General features: G+C 35.0%; 1 protein-coding gene across 1 annotated transcript in view; it reads left to right on the forward strand.

Annotated features, from left to right (window-relative positions):
- PARPBP (PARP1 binding protein) overlaps positions 1-20,857 on the forward strand; it is a 48,661-nt gene that overhangs the window by 26,057 nt on the left and 1,747 nt on the right. The window contains 3 exon segments of the mRNA XM_061444988.1: positions 1,999-2,182; positions 7,368-7,546; positions 11,546-11,622. Coding sequence (XP_061300972.1) covers positions 1,999-2,182; positions 7,368-7,546; positions 11,546-11,622 — 440 coding nt within the window.

Genomic DNA, 20,857 nt, shown 5'->3' on the forward strand with positions numbered 1-20,857 from the left:
CTTTTTAGATGTTGCAGGAAAGTGGCTAGTGTTTCTTAAAGTTTGGATAAAGAAACTGTAGGTTAATTGGAAAGAGAAGATGAATTATTGCAATAGATTGCAGCCAATCTGCTTCACAAATAAAAAAATTCTTAGAGGAGGAGCTGAGAATGAATGGAATTGCTTTTGCCTGACGTTAACTTTGGCTTTATAAAACTTAAATTAAAAAAAAAGGGGGGGGGGGGGGAATATCTCCAAACAAACCAACACAAACACCAAAGCTGTCAGGAAGGCATTCTCATAACTGAACTTAGCATCACAGCCATATCTAGCTTCATTGGAATTTTTTGTCAAAAACATTGGGACTAGAAGGCTGGGGGTTTTCTTGCTTGTTTTAATTTTTCGAGTCACTATTGTCACTGCAGAGAATCTACGTACTTTAAGTGGATGAAACCTGATTGTTCAGAAGAAGGGTCCATGAACCCAGGAGATTGCCTCTGACACTGGCAATAAATACATGCCTTGTAAAAATAGAGAATCTTTATGATACTTTTCCTGAGTGCTGTCTTAATCTCCAATTTCAGTTCAGGGTATTTTTGGGACAGAGTTTTAACTGTCATTCCTGGAATTGAGGGGTTTTTAACAGAATGGGTCTTTTGTGCCTCTTGTTATGATTTTATTTCTTCTTTACTCTTACATTGTTGTTACATGTTGTTACCCTAACTATTCTATGATTAGCTGGTATTCAAAGGTGAAAAAACCCCTGTACATAAAAAAGTAAAAGGGGAGGGTATAAGTTATAAAAATTATAAATTATAACCAATTTATAATTTTTTCTAATTGTGAGCAGTGTTGTTCAGGGGAGCACTTTCAACTCCTCCTGAGTGGAAAGATGCATTTATAAATGGCCAGTGAAATGCATTCTTGGAGTTGTAACTGCTTCTTCTCACTTACCAGGTCTGGGTAGATCAAGGTGCACTTTCACAAGAACTTCGTTTTCGGTGGCTAATTTTATTTTTTCTTTTTTGACACAAAATCCTTGGTTTTTCCTGTGAATCTGCAAGAATGAATTTTCTTTTTTTTCCTTTTTTTTTTACATATTCAGAATAATGTAGTCTGCCTGGCAGCCTGCTCTATTTTGATTTTTATATAATATGTGTGGCTTGCAATTCTGAGGGAGCAAGACATGATGTAGTTTTCTCAGTACTGCCTGTTGGAGCTTTGTCTGTACTATAAATGTACTGTAAATAATACTGTAAATGCTAATCACTCAAGAGTTCAAATCCAAAAGTGATCCCAAATGGAGTCTATAATACATGCAGTGTGGATGGTTCAAAGTGCAGGACCATGAAATGAACAGTCTAAATGTAGTTTAGGTGCCCTCACAGATTCCTTCTTATCCTTCTGTAAGTGTTGAAATAAAGCCACTATATCAATCAGATTCAATCACATTTTTTATGTCAAACTGCATGGACACTTCATAATTAAATTACTAAGTTTTTTCTGTAGCTATTTTTTTTGTAGTTGATGAAAACAGTGTGTGATTTATGGCAAACAGTGATGTTCATCATGTATAATTACTATCTATTTAAATAAACTTGAAAGCAGATTGATATTTTGAAGTACTTTCATGTAGCACAAAAGACTCAAAAATGTGATAGGCTGTTAAATTGGGAGTCATGTTCTAGTGAAACATTTTTTTTTTTCCCCACTTAAGAGCTTATGAGCAAAACAGTAACTGGAGGTTTAAAGTACTTGTATTTGAACTTTTATGGAGAAGTTAGTTTTGTGTTGCGGCTCAGAGTATTACTAGATGCTGAATTCATTACCTTTCCTTGTAATATTTTTAAGCAAACTATTATGTTGGACAGTATTTCTACACTGCTGTTTGATTTAAAAGATCAAAGCTGTTCTCTGAAGCATTTTGATTAACTGTGAAGACTGGCTATGTTCAACACTAATAGGTATACTAAAGTGCTGCCAAGATTAATGTGGAGATGACCCTGTGCCTATTTTCAGAATCGCAGGGGGGAGAATTCTGTCAACAGTGAAGATGCATTTGATAAAAGGCCGAAGCAGTGGGGATCCTTTCTGTCAAGCAGTAGAGGAAGTTGTACAAGATTTGGATTTGAAGATTAAAAATATTATAGATTCACAACATGAAGCCTTGACTGCCAGCACTACTGGACTTAGTCCAGCACGGGTAATGGGACTTCTTTTGTTCTTTTTACTATCTAGCTTTAGAAGAAAGCAAATGTCTTTTGCCTGCTTATTTTTATATTTTAAAAGACTTTCTATAGAGTATTAACTTTTGCTAACAGTACAGAGCAGTGTCATTTCCTCTACATTGTGGTTTTAAACTTGTTGAAAGACTTATACTTGAGGATTACAGTGTGGATTTCAAAAAGCTGATTAACTTAAACTAAACTTCTTACCTCAAAATTGTAAATAAAATATTCTTCAAAACTCAATTTGTTGTACAGATGTTATAGATGTAGATACTTATAACCATGATGTTTGCCACTAATTGCAAGCCAACAGAGTTATAGATTTCCAAATAAAAATCCTCATGAAAGGGGAATTTAGATTTCAGAACGTGTATCAGTAATTTTGATTAGAATACACAGGTTTTAATTAGCTCAGCATCAATATTTCCAAGGCTAAGGCATTCAAAACATGGTTAAATAAGAATTCCAAAACATGGGAAAATGTGGAGATGGAGGGGAGTGAAAGTAGACCCCCAACCAACCAATGTCTTTTTCCTCTATTAGTGTTTGAAGACAGCAATGAAACTATTAATGACTTTAGTCTCATAGAAAGAATTAGGATACTCACAGTTCTTTGTCAAGTGTGGAGAACAGAATACAGACTTTCTATTTGTGGTTTTTTTTTTTGTACTTGAATCTACTCAGGTTTATGTTATGATCTCTTTTGTGATGAAAACATCAACTAGCTTTAATTATTTTATTTTACATTTTTGGTATATAAACTATCCAATTCCATGTATTTTTAGCTAGGAAACTTTTTTAAAACTACAAACACGTTGAATGTACATTATTAGAATGCTTTGTTTTGAGAAATCACTGGAATTACCTCATGGTAACATGAAATTTAAACAAATTTTAATCAGGTTTCCAGTGTGCTTTTTCTTCTGAGTCTTTCATCACTGTATTTCCCTTTTTCCTTATCATATCCTTCTATTTCTTTCTCTTTCCCATCTGAAATATTGATCTCCATCATTAGTTGTGTGTATTTAGCTACTTGTATTACCAATAAAATTTAAGAAAGTTTAGATAGATATAAGTAATGTAAAACTATTTTACTAAAACTTTGCTCTTCAGAGAAATTAATCACAAAATTACTTTTCCAAACTGTTTCATGTTTTTTGTTTTCCGTAGTTCATGTTCGTAGTCTAATGACTGTAGAAACGTTTACCACTATCCTTGTTGAGGCAGAATACAGAAAAGCTGGTTGTATCCTGATGTTGTTAGGAAATGTGGTTAAATACTTAATTCCATTGAAAGCAATGTAAAGTTAATGTTTTTTTCAAAATGGGCACCTGAAGGCAGCTTATGAACTTAATTGTATTACTGAAAGCCTGTGGTTCTATGTTGAAGTTTTTGCCAATTCTTGAGTTTAAGTTGATTGCTGGAACATCCCATCAACTTGTGGAAGAGCAAATTCTACTGGAACATTTCTCAGTGAGGAAATTTGAGTACACAGCAGAGGATGACAGGCTTTAAGCTAATCCTTTTCACCATACCCAGTACAACACATCCATACTTGCCAAAGTATGGATGTAACTGAGAGCCATCAGAGGTAACTGTGGTCTGGATCTGACTGATGTGCTGCTTAGTTTGACAAATCTAGTGCTGTATTGGGTTTACATGGCAAGATTTTGGTACTGGGGGGAGAGCTGTAAGGTCTTGTGTGCAGAAATACCAGAAGCTGGCCCCATGTCAGAGAGAGCAAGCCAGCTCCAGGATGGGACCTGCTGCTCGCCAGGCCAAAACTGAGCCAGTCAGTGCTGGTTGTAGTGCCTCTGTGATAACATATAAGAAAGGGCAAAAAATGCTGCACAACAGCAGCTGGGAGAGAGGAATGAGAATACATAAGAGAAAAAACTGTAGTCACCAACCTCAGTGAAGGAGTGGGAAGAGGTGCTTCAGGCACTGGAGTAGAGATTCCTCTGCAGCCCATGCTGAAGACTGCAGATGCAGGTTGCCTCCCTACAGACCATGGAGATCCATGGTGGAGCAGATAGCCACCCTGCAGCCTATGGAGGACCCAGGTTGGAGTAGGTGGATGTACACTGAAGGAAGTTGTGATCCTGTTGAGAACCCATTCTGGAGCAGGTTTGTAGCGGAAACTATAGCCCGTGCAGAGGAGCCCATGCAGCAGATTTTGTGGCAGGACCTGTGACTTCATAGGGGACCTGTGCTTGGAGCAGTCTGTTCCACCCTGTGGAAAGGACTAACTGTGTAATAGTTCTTGAAGAACTGTAGACAGTGTGAAGGACCCATGCTGCAGAAGTTTGTGAAGGACTGTATCCTATGAGAGGCACCCCATACAGGAGAAGAGGAAGAAGCAGCAGCAGACATGAAGTGTTAGGAACTGACTGCAACCCTTGTTCTCTGTCCCCCATGCCACTTGAGGGAAGGAAGTAGAAGAGCTGGGAGTGAAGTTGAGTCTGGAAAGAAGGGAAGGGTCCTATTCTGATTCATTGGCAATTAATTACATTAATTACATCAATTTCCTTAAGTCTGTTTTGCCCTTGATGGTAATTGGTAAGTGAACTCCCTGTCCTCATCTTGACCCCCTGAGCTTTTCATCATATTTTCTCTCCCTGTCCTCTTCATGAGGTGGGATAGAGCAGCTTGGTGGGCACCTGACAGCTAGCCACGATCAACCCACCACAGTCCTTTGTTGTACCCAATATGGTGCCTCTTGAATTAGAGATAAAGACATTAACTGGGAGAGGTACTGGGTAAAATGTAAACTGAACACTGTTAGAGAGCAGAGTAAATGTGGGGAATTTTTGTTTCTGTAATTGGTGAAAGGACAAGAGGTTGAGTGTGTGTAAATTGTCCACCTTTGTCAGTGTTGTGAAGCTATTTTGATTTTGGTGTGGAGAATAATTTTTTGTTCATGTAAATGAAGCTTGTGAAGGTTGTGTGCTGAATGATATTGTAATGATAATCTTAAATATGTGATTCACAGAGATGAGGGGTGGAAAAGGAAGCTTAGGCAAATGTTAAGAGACGGATATCAAATCGCATATTTTAGTGGAGCTTGGTTGGAAGAACATTTTACTAATCATATAGAGGGGTAGGTTACTAATTAAAAAATAAAGCAAACAGAACAAAGCAAAACAGATTAAAAAAAACAACAAAAAACAACCTGTAAGTTTTCCAAATGAATTTGAGCTGTATAAAAGAAAATTGGAGCATCTGTATTGTTCCATTAAGATCTTATGACAGCAAAGATGGATGCTCTGTGCTGAATTTCACATACAGTTTGGGTTTTTTTTTGTTTTGTTTTGTTTTTTATTTTATAAGGAAACCTCTAAACCCTGAAGCTATAATTTTTCAGGAAAGAAGTTCTGGTTTTGTTAGGATGTTATGTTTTTTTTTTTTTCATACATAAGAGACTGAATTGAGCTCTTTGAGTGCAAATTTAAAATATGATCCTAACTACAGCACTGAATATTATGCCTCCACTATCTCCTGGGAAGGCTGCTCCCTCATAAAATGTACCTGAAAAGAGTCACTTTGTTAGAAAAATATTTGCTTTTCTCCTGGCAGTGGCACTTTTCTTCCATCATTGCTCAGTTTTCCTGCAAATACCTGTTTTATAAGAAGCCAGAACTCCAGGAAAATATATGACTTTATGCAGCAGGAAGCACTACTTTGTGTTGTAGCCCACAAGAGTGACTAATAGGAATTATGATTAATTTCTTCCTGAGAAAATTACTACTGTAAATGGAAACTGGCTGGTGTTTCTGGAACTAACCAGAATAGTCTGAAGTAGCTAATGGTCACTACCCTTGAAAGACTGATCAACTATTTCATTGAAAAAGTAATTTAAATAATGAATACAAGCTTCCTAATAAACAAGACTTTTTATGGCAGGGATTGTTGCCTTGCCTGAAGTTCTTATTGTGCCTGGGACAATAGGATTTTGTTCTATGGCTAGTACACCAAGTCACTGTTGTTATAGTACAAGAGATTTCTGAAGGACATCTTCTGGCAGTTAGGAGGTTATATTATACTCTAAAGATTATTTTTTTCCCTTTTGTGTATCATCAGTCAAGATGATGCCAGATTTGTACTTTTCTCATTAAGACAATTTTACCATGACACATATGACATTTTATAAAAATCTGTGATGTGGTGATGGAATGACTGAAGAGGTTCAGAATAAACTTTGAGGAAATTAAATAGTACTGAAATAGGCCAATTCTGTAAAGCCAAGTAACAACCATTTCTGTAATTGCTATTTCTAGCTATTGATTATAACTTATACTAACTGACTGACATGTGTTGCTATGGTTTCTTGAAATCTACATACACTAATTGATGTAATCAAATAGAGAGAGAAATAGAATTTGATCTTTTAAAGTCTGTATTTAAAAGCAGTTAGCTGATTAGATAAATGCAGTTCATTGCTTATCCTGTCCTTCTGAACCAAGTTAGGCTATCCGATGTTTCCATGTATTAGTAAGAACGCCTGTAGTTTTTAAAATCTACTACTGTGTGTTAAGCCCTAAATTTCTTTATGGAACTCTTAATACTTTTAAGGAAAAATACAGCAAACTTGCAATTCTTGCAGTCCCATAGTGGCTATGGAGTTCTACATCTGTACTGCTGACTGTAGCATTGAGCACTTCCAGATGTGGATTGTTATTTTCTTTAAGGAATTCTTTATTCTTGAGGAAAATCGTGAGGAATCTATCCTGTTCTGAACAACAGGAGATTGTGCCAAGTACCTCTGTTGTCAAATCTTGATGAAAATCTCACTTCTAACCAACTGCTTTAGCAGATTCAGTTAGTCAGAGGAGTTGGACTTCACCGGAATGTGTTTGTGTACCCCATAGCACTCAAATTGGTTGTGAGAAAATAATCATGGTTTCATCACAGATTTGTATATTTATCTGTGTGACTTGCTCATCAGTGTATACCTCCAGCTGGCAGTGATCTAGACTTTACTAATTACTTGGGATGAGCAAGAAACTTTCCCATGGGCAGTTTCCCCATAAATGCTTACTGTGAAAGGGAAGGAGAGTATTCTCACCCCTTGTGCTGATATGGGTTGCTTTTGGAGGTGAGCTATTAGTCTGGCTTGTTGACCTTTCCTGTTGTGTGTTCGTTTTAATTTTTTGCTTTCAGCCAAAATTGCATTCTGTAAATCATGGCACTGCATATTGTGGCAGAGATACTGTAAAGGTCTTACTAGTTCTTCTGGATGAAGAAGCTGTCAATCCTCCCACCCAGAACAAAGCAGAACTATTATATGACAATGAAAACTTAAATTTGTTTGGAATCACCTCTGTTTTGACACTCTTCAGGTGAGTACTAGAAGATTTCTTTTTGTGTTGGCTTTGTTTCTTTATTTTTAAAATCTTCTACTAAGTGGCTAACAAAGCATTGGTATTACTTCTACATAGCAAATGACCAAAATGCAGGCTATTGTGAGGTTAGGTTTCCCTATTTAGGTGTAAAGGGAAAGCATTCTTAGAACAGTCTGAAGTTCTCAAAACTATTCTACTTCCCCATTGCATTTTCTGTATCTTCAGGGTACTTTTGTAATATGGACTTTTTGAGCTAGTAGATTTCTGAGCTGCACAAAACCCACTGCAACAAATTTCCAAGTACTCATCTCTTGATTTTGGACTCTTAAGTTCAAATACTGTCTGTTCAATACCTAATTAGATTACTAGTCAATTTGAAGATGCCTCCTTTGTCTAGCTATGACACCAGGGATTTATTTTTTTTATTATTATATCCTTTGTTTTATCTACATAGTAATTATTTTGTAGAGACAGTGTTAAATAGTTTTTTCTTATCTACCACTCAGGATAGTATTGCACAAAGGATGATGAAACAAAATTACATGCATGAAGATTTATTAATCATGTCTGTAGCTGATGTCATAAATTTGCTTTAATGGTGAAAGATACTTTTGGACAACAATAAAAAGAAGAGGGAGAATAGAGGAAGAAAAAAACCTCTTCCTGATGCCTTGCTGAGTGAGAAGTAAAGCAGCCAGGGTTCAAAGATAAGCATCCTTTGTAGTACAGTGGTTAGTTACCCAAAAGTCCTTTTCTCAAGGTAAATATATTGTCTTCATGAGGACCTGCTGTAGCCCTTTATTGGTTGTCCCTGCTTTTGGTACTTTTAGGAGTGATTGGAGCATCTGTTCATCAGGGCAGGGGCTGTGTGGCCAGTTGCTCATCAAGCTCTGTGCTTGCACAGTTTTGGGGCTCACCAAGATAAAAGATGATTTACACTGGAAAGGGTAGGAACATTGGGGAAGATGAGGGTGTTTCTTACGCTCATGGCAGGTTTTTCCCATGACTGAGCATAACAACACTATTGGGGTGTGGAGATGTAGGGCTGTGAGGATGACAGCAAGGAAAGAGAAAAACAGTGACAGGTCCTAAAACAGAAGATGGAGGATTCTAAAAGTCAAAGAATTCAAAGGTTTCATTAGATTTATCATTCAACATATTTTATGAAACAAAAGGAAGCACATTCTAATAGAACTTAAAATTGGCTTCCCTAGTAAGAATTCCAAATAAACCTGTAGCTTTTAATATAAATGGCTGCTTGTAACAACATGTTGTAGAATATTTCTTTCACTTCTCAAATATCTGTGGATAGCTGTAGTTATACATTTCTGTTTCATTATCTAACAAGCATAAAATAACACTGATTTTAGTCTCTTATTTTTCTATTACTTCAGATTCAGGAAAATTGCTTCATTAATTTAATAAACCTCTCCATGGCTGTATTTTTATCAGAATAAGGAGCTTGATCAGATTTAGGTTAATGCTCTATGTGAATGTAATCGAGGCCCACCTGAATTCTTATGAATTAAACAGTGCTATTATTCAGAGCTAGAAAACTTGATTATTTTTTTTAAGAAATTCTAATTTAAAATGGGTTTAAAACCACTTATTTCTGAATAAGAGTGCCTACTGAGTGCTCTGATTTCATTTACCTAATTTGATTTTTTAGCTGAATTAATTTTCTTGAATTGAATATTCTTGAAAGGATAAACATTTGGTTTTCAGTGTAGGTGTAAGCAGCTACTGCTGCTTGGGACTCTATATTGTAATCTAGACAATTCTTGTGATTTTTCTTAGTTATTCTTAGTGGTTGATTTGATTTAGATTTTATTTTCCTCTGTGTGTGTGTGTGTGTATATATATGTATATTTAATATTAAATGTATGCTTCCATTTAAAAAATTGATTTTGAAGTAATTTAGTCAAAGTATTGAATTTATGATCCTAAATGTTTTGGGAATAAAAAAAGAAACTTGAAAACAACACCTGTTCTCAAATCTGTGTTTTTGCATTTCTCTAACAGCTTTACTGTAAGGTTCTAATTGCTTTATGAATGCTGAACACCTTAATACTACACAAGATATTAGCTAAGGTGTCACTCTGATTTGCAGCAATGTACAGGCATCTCTATGATACAGCACTTTTTTGTTAATGCTTATGTCTCAAATATTTGTCTAGAGTGTTTGCAGACCTTTTGCCAATCTATAGTTAACAGTAAATCTGGAACAGTTTACAGGATAAATGGCACTACTTTTGGCAATAAGCATCACTGCAGTTTTCAGTCTCTTAGTTAATCTGATTCTGTGTATTAGATTGTTGGTCACCTCATATGGTAGTTATTCTTTTATGGGGTTTTATCACATGGTAGTTATTCTTTTGAGGTTTTTTCACAATGCTTTTTGTTATTTCTAGAGATTTCATTCCAGGAGTATCCCAAAATATGTTTACACTTTGTGGGTAGCTTTGTCTGGGTTCTGGTCAGTTGGAGAGACCATTGTCTTCTGGTGAAATCTGAGATTAAATGAGAGCTTCTCTTTCACAAAACTTCAGCATTTCAGGAATTCACCTTGCTTTCTAGATCAGTTGGGTGTGTTTATTTCTCTGCACTGAAATCCTGCAAAAAGCTACTGCTGAGAAGTATCTATTGTGTTGTTCAACTTTTTGTTGGCTTTCTTTAATTAAAAATATTTTCGTTGTAATTTGTGGAATTCATGTGTATTCAGGAACTGAAAACGTGAACCCTGACTATACATCCTTAGTAAACATCCTAACCAAAATGAAGCTTTTCTTATTTAATGTGTCCTTTAGTATATCCATCAAATATTTTCCTTTTGTAAGCAGCTCATTTCAGTTTTCTGGAAAATATTTTTATATAATTAGTGATATTATTTATTTGTAGAGTTAAATTTTGCATGACTATGGAATGAATTGTTTTCATAACCTTTTTCCATAAAGGTTATCTTCCTATCCTATTAAAGCTAAATCCAGTTAATTTCTTTTCTTGCTTTTTAAGTTTCCTTCTTTTTAAGGAATGCCTGTGTTGATCTGGTATGCAGACCAAAGGATCTCTCAAACCCATTTCTGTGGGCACTGAAAAGGAAACTAACCTATCCATGTGCTGGAGAAGCAGTGAAAATTAAATCAGTTGCTTATTCTGAGGAGTCATCAGTTGATAGAAAAATGGGATGCTGAGAATTTAGTCATTACAGGTTACAAAGGCGCATGAACCAGAATACCAGTGTAGACATGGTGAAGCTACATGTTTTTGCAATTTAAATAACAAAAACACTGCAAGGTCCTGTAGAAATTTTGCACCACAGACAAATAGAAATAAACAAAATAGAGTGGGCTAAATTTTTTTTATAATTGAGTAGTATGAACTAAAATGAAATGAGTTATTTTTGAAAAGAAAAAAAATAATGCCCTCATATGCACACTGTCTTGCCATAAGCATAAACAGAGGAAGTAATTATTTACAGATGCACAGATTTGTTCTTATTTCAACCCCAAAACTCCTTTTTACATGCATTGATAATTTTGTTGTGTTATATATATCAAAAAAATTTCATTAATGTATGTAACTATTCACATACTGAAATATAGGAGGATTGAAGCATTTTGTTTGTTTGAGCATTTCTATTGAAAAGTCTGTAAATATGAGGAAAGTTATTCTGGATGTGAACCAGATGCTGTTCAAGGGGATTTAAGTAGGATGGTGACCTGGTAACACAACACCAGCATTGCCAATGATAATGTGGTTGCGGCTCTGTAATATTGTAAACATGCTGCAAAATACCAGAAATTGTAACTGTAAGTTTGATTTCATTTTGCTGTCTTTACTTGTCACAGTACATGTGGTTACCTAAGAAAACAGAAAACAAAGTAAGGCTTGGAGAGCAAAGACACTTCCAGTTCCTGAGGGACTTGGTACGGTAACTGGTTTTCTTAATAATTGCATTTATACATTCTAAATACTTCTTATCTCTTTATAATATAGGTCTCCAGCACAATCCAATGTATCTTCTCCAAAACCCCTTAGACAGCGTATTCAGGAATCTATGGATGAAAAAAAAATGAAGGTACTGTGTAGAAATTGCTATGTGACTATAGGTGTACTGAAACAATAAGACTAAAATGAAAACAACTACATTTTAGCGTTACATTTTAGTTGAGTATTTGAGAATTTTAACCCATAGATAAAGAAATGTGATTAAACTGTGGTAATTAACCCAACTGCTGTATTGTGAATGGAAATATCTAAAATGTAAGAAGAGAGAGGCTTTAAACTTAAAAGTACTTCCTAATGAAAATCTTGTACTGGAGATATACTGAATTAATCTCTAGCTCTTCATTTAACCATCTATGTGTTTCAGGACTATAGCAATAAGACTGAAGCCGTGTGAAAATAGAGAGAAAATACAGCACAGGCACCTGATTTCAGTTCTGATCATATAGGCATTCCAAAAGCATAATGGTGTCTTTTACATTGCCTGGGGGGGGGGGAGATTATTTTTATTTGAAACATTCTGATTCCCATAATTCCTGATTCCCATAATTCCCATAAAGATTTTCCTATGGCTTTGAGAACAATAAAATAAAGTTGCCAATGTTTGCTATTTTGTAGATGGAATAAAACGTTGAGAGGGCTGGTGTTGTGAGTGGCGCTAATCAAAAGAACAACTTCAATGTTCCTGAAAATTAAAGTCTTCCAGTGTACTGCATTTTACATAGTCTTTTTTCCTCAAAATTGTCAGACTTGAGCATTGGGACTATGGAAAGAAGCAGAGCTTGTATCTTCTACAGCATTTCAACAGAGAGCTAAATAAAAGTGACCTAATATTTTTTACAACTTTAGTTAGTCCTGACAAGAGGTAAACACAAATGTAGTTAGTATATAAGGAGGAAAACAGGTGTTTTAAGCCATTAGAATCAGTTCCAGAACAACACAATGGAAAATTTCTTTCTGCCATTGGACATGAGAATTTTCGTGTATTACATGCTTGAGAAGTAGAAAGTTATTAAAGGGAGTAAAATGACAAGTGCAGTCAGTATTTTCAGCAGTGTTTTAAATATACTCTAACTTGTTTCTGAATGCTTTTTTTTGGAATGGGGGTGGGGTGGATGATGGTATTTTGGATACATACACTAATTATAATGAAACTTAGCTTAAAACTCATAGGCAAATTAGGAAAGGTTGAAGCTCATAACGATCTTCATTATATTAATTTTATGATGAACAGCATATTTAAATGGCAGCTTTAAGTCATCAAATAGCAAAAATATGATTTGCTGTTTGCATAATACATTGAAATAGTTTTCTTATCTAAATAGAGGTTTTATAATTGGATTCATGAACAGCTGCGTTCAGTACCAAATTGCAAAATTATTATTTAAAAGTAATTACCTGTCACATTTGAGACCTTCACTGCAAATCTTACAAGGTTTTTGGCAGAAACTGTCAAAAGTAGGAGTCTTGAGACTGATTAATGTTATGAAACTATTTTAACTTTTTTGGGGAAGTGCTTCTATGCTAATCAAGAATACCAGATTAGCTACTGTAATTTCTGTGCAAATAGTAGTTCTTTCAGAGGTCTCTGAATAATTGAATGAGTTCTACTTCAGGAGCAGGATATGTATGCCAAAGGCTCATCTTGACACTCTTCTGTGCTGTTTTTGTTGTGCCTGACTCTAGTAAGGGCTCTGTGACTCCTATGATCCTTGGTAATACAAGAATCTGACTTTTCCTGTAGGATTCTTGTCCTAGTCTTGCTTCACCATGATTGACAAAGTAACATAAACCTGCAGCAAAATAGAATGAAACTTCCAATGTTTTTAACCAATATTTTTTGATAACTTTCAGTCAAATTCTAGAACTGATTTTGATGCTCATCAGGTATCTAAGCTAATTGAAAATTTAAATGACTTTTTTTTCTTTTGAAAACCAAAATTCAGAGAGAACAAGCAGCAGGTTTTAAGTCTGTACTTCACACTTGGAAACTTTCTTTGGCATCTTGGAAGACTGCAAACTTGCTTATAGTTTTAGCTTTTTGTATACCAAATCTGTGATGGTGGACTCTCTTTCCCCACTTTAGCAATGTGGATGGTAATGTGTGATTAACTTGGTAAAATGAATGGCTGTTTGGGGCTATACAACTTCTATCTTAGAGCAGCAGTATGGCTGTTGAACTGCCTCTAGTAATCACAGTCAGTCTTCTTTGCGGCTTTCTTTCAGTGCGTCCTATTGTACCAGAAAATCAAAGTACAGGATGAAACTGAGGCCAAATATCTCAAGATGTTTTTCCATTAAAAAAAAAACTTAAAATAAAAATCATGCAGTTCACGGTGTAATTTTTCATCAATTACATATCGGCATAGTCTTCTTATTCAAGATATTTGAGTATTTCACATGATGTTTATAATTCTCTTTTTCTGTGTATCAGCCAAACAATACCATCTAAAATACACTATATTCATGTGAAATCTGGAATTATTCTTCTGGCATTCCTGTGTTCACTTTAGGCTTGTTTCTCCTTCCTTCCAGTCAACTAAAGTTGCTGGTCCCAAACAACTAATGACTTGCAACTAAAACTCGGTTAGTTCTCTGTCATTTATCCTTGATCTCCATCTTCTTACATAAAACCCTGCTTTCTTTCTTGAGTCATCTCTAATTTTGTCTTTTTTTGTTTTTCTTTCTACCTATCAATTTCTACAGATGTTCTTTTGCATGTTTCTACTCCTTCCTTTTCTTCCTTTTTCTATGAAGATTTTATAGGGAGGGCCGTGTCTTTCAGTACATTATTTGTGGATTTATACATTTGCAAATAGAATTTAAGCTATCATCTTTGCATGAACAATTCACAGATCTACACCTGACCTAAGCATTTGCTCTGTAAACACTGACCTCTTTTGTGACTTCTGTACCATTCTGCCAATATGCAGCTGTTGATCTTGAGGTGGTAGGTCTATTTTTCCCGATATATTTAACATTGAGTATGGTATCCTACCTGTTACTTTTTTCAGTACATAGTATCTCCAGAATATATTTTTCTCTATCTGTATGTCCACTCAGCTACAACTTATGAAATGTTCATTTTATGTGTGTTGTTCTTGGACTTGATAGCTGCAACTTTGTCCTGTCTCTCTTCATTTGAGATTGCTGTAAAAATAGTTGTCAAAGTGATTAGATACTAGATGCCATTCTTCTATTTGCATCTTAATCTGTCCCTTTACAGTGTAGTGCATATAAACTACTTGTTTTAACCTATGCTAACCCATTGTTTTTTATTGATTTGCAGTTTAGAGATATCTGTCCTTGCTTACAATCAGCCTGCAGTATCAATCTTCATTGTTCATGTCTTAATTTTCAGACTAGCTATTTCAGCTGCCTGTTTTATACTGTTTCTTCTTGCTTGAAGAGATTTGCTATAGGCATTTGCAAAACTCATTATCCTCCTTTGAAACCTTTTTCAGTACCTCTAAATCAACCTCTCTCCAAAACCTAGCAGTAATGTCTCTTGGTAGAAATAAATCTTCTTCTGTCTTTAGTATGCAGCACATGCCACAATAAATTCCTTGTCCATGACTGTAGCTCTCAAGTGCTGGATTAATATTTATCACCTTCTTATACTAAGTATTAGTCTTCATAATTATTAATACAACCATCTTACAGGTTACTTGTAAAATTCGCAGTTGTAAATTTTGTTACGCATAATGCCCTCATTTAAACAATTGACTCAGAATGGGTACTGTTGGTTTTGTTTTTTTTTTTAATAAAACAAAAACAAAATTATGTTTCTTCTCAATGTCCCTGATTATTCTGAGAAGTTTCTTATGCAGTGTGTGTGGTGATAGCATTAGTCCTATGAAATTGTCCTAACAACCTTTTTAGCATGCTGCCTCTGACAGGTGGTTAGAGGTTAGGATATAGTGCAGATTTGTGATGTCTCATTAGAACCTGTCCCATAAAAGTCTCATTTTCCATGACATTTGGCAGGGGAAGAAAAACATGGTAGTGATGATTAGTTTGTATGCTTAGTCCCATCAGATGTATGTATTAAATAAAGAAGTTTAGGAAAATCTAGAAAACAAAAGGAGAAACACTTCCCCCCCAGAAAAAGGGAGGGAGGAGAGGGGAGAAAAAATCATTATGCCTTCTCCTTCGTTAAGAGGAACTGATCTCTTAACTCCTGAAGAATTATGTGGAGGAGTGCAGATTGATAATATTTAGACCTAGGGCGCAACATCATGTGTATGTGTTTAGTATCTAAAAATATGGAGACTGGATAAAGTAAATGAGTAGCTATGAAATGAAATTGGTGCTTAAAAATAAAATTAATCTGTGGGTATTTCCATTGTGCCGAAAAAAAAAAATCCTGGCAACAGTGAAAGACAAAAATATTTTTGTCTTTCAATCCTCATTAAATACTGGAAGAGATGCAGAAAGATCACCTAACTATAATGGCATTTGTTAGGCGGAGAAGCTGTAGCTCTTATCCCTTGAGAAGAAAGAAGTCTGGGGAGCTAGCATGTTGCATTTTTTTAATTCCCTCTAGCAGAAGCAGGTAAGAGTAATAATAAGAAAGTCAATCTTCTGTTGAGAGACAGTTTCAAGTTTGTTATCTACGGTTTAAGTGAAGTGTCTTCTGGTGAATGTTGTTTTGTGGAAGGAGTCTTTAACTCAGAAAGGTCTATAGGAAGTCTATTGAATTGTGTCTCTTGTCAGTTGCCCTTATCACTCCTTTCCGCTTTATAAAAATATAAATTTTATATATATTTATAAATACAGGAGAGGTATTTAATGAAGGTTTGTCTAAACTTATGTCTGGTTCTTCAAAGCATACTTGAATTTATATGAAATTGGTAGATACCCTATTGTTTGACACCTTATGTTGTTTATTTCAGCTGGGTTATGCAAGTCCTTTGGGGGGGGGGGGGGGGGCGGGGAAGAAGGGCTGGTACAATCACTTGTAATCTTGTTTAGGCTAAAGAGCAACTTAAAACAAAAATGTTGCATAAGATTTTTGTCTGTCTTCTGCATCAGAAAAGATTAATTATAATTTTAAGTTGTATGTACTGTTCCTGAACTAATGGAATTGGATGAAACTGAACTTTAGGAGTTAAGAAGGAAGCAACAAAAACTATTAGGATATGAGCATGCAATATATGAGAGAGTAACAGATCTATATATTTTTTTTTTTAATTTAGGATTATTTTGGCCTTTTGATACATTGTTTTAGAAATCATGCTGCTTTGTTAACACATTTACCCTGAAACAGCTGCAAGGACTTTCAGTAGTTTGGCGTGTGTTTTTCTTCATGTAACTGGAGACAACCTTTCCTATATGAGGCACTATTTCCCTCCAATTGGGAACATAACTGTAGTTTTAGTTTTAAAAAGAATTTATGCCTTAAGAACTCTAACAAATCTTGGCATGCTTGAAGTTCATTGTAATTTTACTGTGTATAGAAATCCTTCCAAGAAAAAAGCTTCACAAAGCAAAAAATCCCTTTCTGCCTTTCCCATGTGACTTGTTCATGCCTATATGAAATGACTTAATATCTAGCTTCATGCACTGCTGTTATTTTTCATTGCTTAGTTCTCCAAATGCTGTTACTTGAGAGAATTGTTTTGCCTATTTGTGAGTCCAATACAAATAAACTGTGACTTGGAAAGCTAATAACAGGAAGTTATCAAGAGGTTTCTGTATGCCCACTGTAATTGTGAACAGAAAACTCATGGTATTAGAGAAAACAATCTTTCTCAGGTGGCAGTCTCATCTATTGTAGCAAAAAATATTTATTTATAAATGGAATATGATTATGGGGAACCCTAAGCTGACTTACAGCTTCAATATGTATGGAGTATGCTAAAAATGAGTGTATGGAGGAAGGTGTAGGAGAGGAAAAAAAGGTTATGTCAGCATAAAATCTGAGGTAAGACTTTTTGTTTCAGTTGATAAACAACACTTGTCTAGAAAATACCGTTTTGTTCCTGCAAGATCCCTAAAATACTTTTCTAGTATCCATAGCTGTGAGTTCTGAATACTTCTGAAACACAATAATGATGTGATTTGAGGCTAAATGTTTTCAAAACAGTTGCAGGTTAATTTGGGATAGCAAAACGCTGGTACAATGTCATGCTAAAAGAAACTGATAGTTTCAGTACAATAAAATCTTCCTATTACCTGAGCTATTCAGGACATTTTTCATGCTTGAATAACATGATGCTTTGGTTTGGCAATGATACTTACCTTTTATTCTTTCTTTTGCATTCCCTTCTTTTCTTTTTTCTTAATTTTCTTTCAAGTTGCCTTTTTTTTTTTTCATCTAAAAGGACAAGGGTAAAGAGAAGATATTTTTTCTTTTTATCTCTTTTCCCCATCCAAATAGCACTCTAATTATTTGGCTAGAAAATAAAAAACATGTGTTTGTTGTTACTGATGTAGGTTTTCAAATTCTATTATGCCATTCCAGTGTATAAAAACCAAATCTCGACATTCTTGACTAAATATTGGCAGTACTGTCTGTATGCAGATGCTGAAAGGAGATCTGGAACAGATTATCAACTAAATTTTAGAAATAAATAGAGCATGCACCATTAATATTTCACGTAAAAGTGAATGCTTATATCTTGAAAAACAGAAAAGCTTCTCTAGATATAGAAATCAAAGTGAGAGAATGTCCTGCTTCCTTTACTCATTAGGATTACTAATTGACTGCGTGCACTAAAACAGTCTTAAATTCTGCCATACTTTCTTCCTGAATAGCAGCAGTAACAGTGAACCCCTTTTTCTGAAGTGCAGCAGGATTTCTTCTTTTGTACAGGGATAAAAGCAACATCCCGTTTGCTTGTGAAGAAGAGAGGGGATACTAAGTTTATTGCATGCCATTTGTGTGCAACTACTTGATTAGCAAACTGAGCTCCCAATGTATTTTTGCTCTCCCCAAGCTGTAGGTCATTAGGCTGGTGCCCTCAAAGCAGTGGATTTCAGGGAATTTAATGTAAAAGAACTCTGATGTCTAAGAGCTATTTTAGGTTATTTATAGGCTTCGTTATGTGTGCTTCAATAATGTTTTAAGCTGCTTTTTTTTTTCCTTAAAAACATTCCAGTGAAGCACTACTTTTTGATTTAGCACTGGACTTGCGCTCTTTTGTTCTGCCTTCAGTCCATTAAAAGTTACTTATTGCTGCCTCATTCGATGTAATGCAGTTGTTTTTACTGGAGAATATCCATTCCTAGACTAGTTGGGTAGTTTGACTGCTTTAACAAATTTAATTTTGCACTCTTGATTTATATATATCCTGTAGATTAGTATTAGCATCAGCTAAAACAGTCATATTGGTAAAGCTTTGTCTACTGTTTTGCGAATGATTAAATGGTATGTGATGCAATATGGAGTGAAGTTTGGAGGCCTATTTCAAGCGTCAGTGAAGTTGAAACAGATGGGTTTGTGCAGCGTTTCAGTGTTTGAGCTTGACTTCTGTCCTTTTACTTTTTTTTTTTTTTTTTTTTTAATCCGTGCAAAATGAATTAGTGAAGCACTAGATGGGTGATGAAAAGAAACCCTAATGTCCCAAAAACTAACTGGATTTATTGCCGGTTATAGAAAGGTAACTGCCAGGCTTTCTTGCACAAGTTTCATGGGTTTTGTGCTGTTTGTTATAGCTTCATCAACTCAACACAAATTTTAGCCTATTTTTGTCTTGCAATATGAATGTGTTAGAACTCTGTGCAAATTATTGCGTATTTTTTGGTGTGTCACATTTGCTGAACAATAAATAAAAATTGAGGGAATTTTAAAGATTGACGTGAAGCGTTTGAGAAACATAGCAAATACAGACAAATATTTTGCATTAATGTTACAGTAACTTTAAGCTTAAAGAATATGTAAACCCTTTATATTCTGAATATTGTAATTACACAATTAAATCCACCGTTCTTTCTCAGTCTGTTATCTGGCATTGATAAATTGTAGTTTGGGAGTGATGAACAACTGGGAAAATTTGGTCTCTAACTCTTGAAGGAAATGCTGAGTTTTAAAGTAAAAATATATATGTACAGTCTTATTAAGTCAGAAAGAACTGTTTCTGTCAACTTACGGGATTCCCCCCCCCCCCAAAGTCTAGGTGTGTTCATCTGAACAGCTGTGGTTATCACAAAGAGGTACTTGAATTGGATCTCAGTGATAAAAACCTAGAGTCTGTTAGTTTAGCTTATATGCATGAAAACAGTATTGATGAAAGTGGCATAAATTATGGCTGAATTTTGTGGATGAAGGCCGTTGTGAAAGTGTGTTTCTGGGAAAATATTTTTTCTTTCTGTCTAAAACAGATTTTGTGTTGGAGGAAAAATATTTCTATAAGGGTCAAACCCAAACACTAGGATTTTAACATGCTTTTGCTAAGAAGAAAAGTAGACTTGTATAATACAAACTTTTTAATCAGAAGTGGCTTTAAGCCTCTTAATTGACAAATCATTCCCGTTATTTGTGTATGTAATATTTCTTTTGTGAAAGTGTTTCTTGCTACTTCTTTTTCCTGATGTTTGTATTGTACCACCTGTTAAACTAAAATTAATTTTAATTCACCTGTGCTGTTGTAATAGAATTATTAGCCAAAAATCCTAATATAGTGTAATTATCTCCTCTGTGCTGTACTTTTCAACAGATCTTACATAATCCAGTTGACTTTCAAATGGAAGTGAGGGCAGGATTTCCTTGCAGTCTATAGGATTTGTGACAAATTGGCTAGAAATACAAAGCTTGATTGTGAAGTTTTAAGCTGATATGAAGCTGTAGCAAGTGACAACTGAGGAAGTTTGACCTGTAACAGTAAATTCCATTAAATATGGATATATTGAATATAATGAAAAATTTTATTTCATTTTTTTGTAGTTGAGCCAAATATGTTGATTTGCCTGTGCTATGAGACTAGATTTCCTGCTTCCAAAACTAGGAGGTGGAGATGAGCATGAAGAATCAGATGTGACAGTGTTCTTTAATACTGTAGGTGTATGGGAACTTATATTAGATGGTATGTTTTAACAGATGTGGAGTTAGACATTGGTATTCAACAAAGAAATGTCTTTGTTTTGTGAGTAAATGAGAAATCCATAATTTGCCAAAGAAAGATCAGAAATAATACTTTATATTCCAGTTTTTAGGTATAAGTATATTGAAGTTTAGTTTCTATTATCTGTCATTTTCAGTATTTCTGTTATGCTTTCCCCTGTTTGAATTGGTGGTGAAACTCATCCTATACTTGACATTTCTGAACTCAAAGATGATGACCTGTAGAATTATGATAATTG

The sequence above is a fragment of the Pezoporus flaviventris genome, unplaced genomic scaffold, assembly GCF_033815535.1.
Source record: "Pezoporus flaviventris isolate CSIRO_AGI_PZ_B2104156 unplaced genomic scaffold, CSIRO_AGI_Pfla_v1 ptg000002l, whole genome shotgun sequence".
In the NCBI taxonomy this organism is placed as follows: domain Eukaryota; kingdom Metazoa; phylum Chordata; class Aves; order Psittaciformes; family Psittacidae; genus Pezoporus; species Pezoporus flaviventris.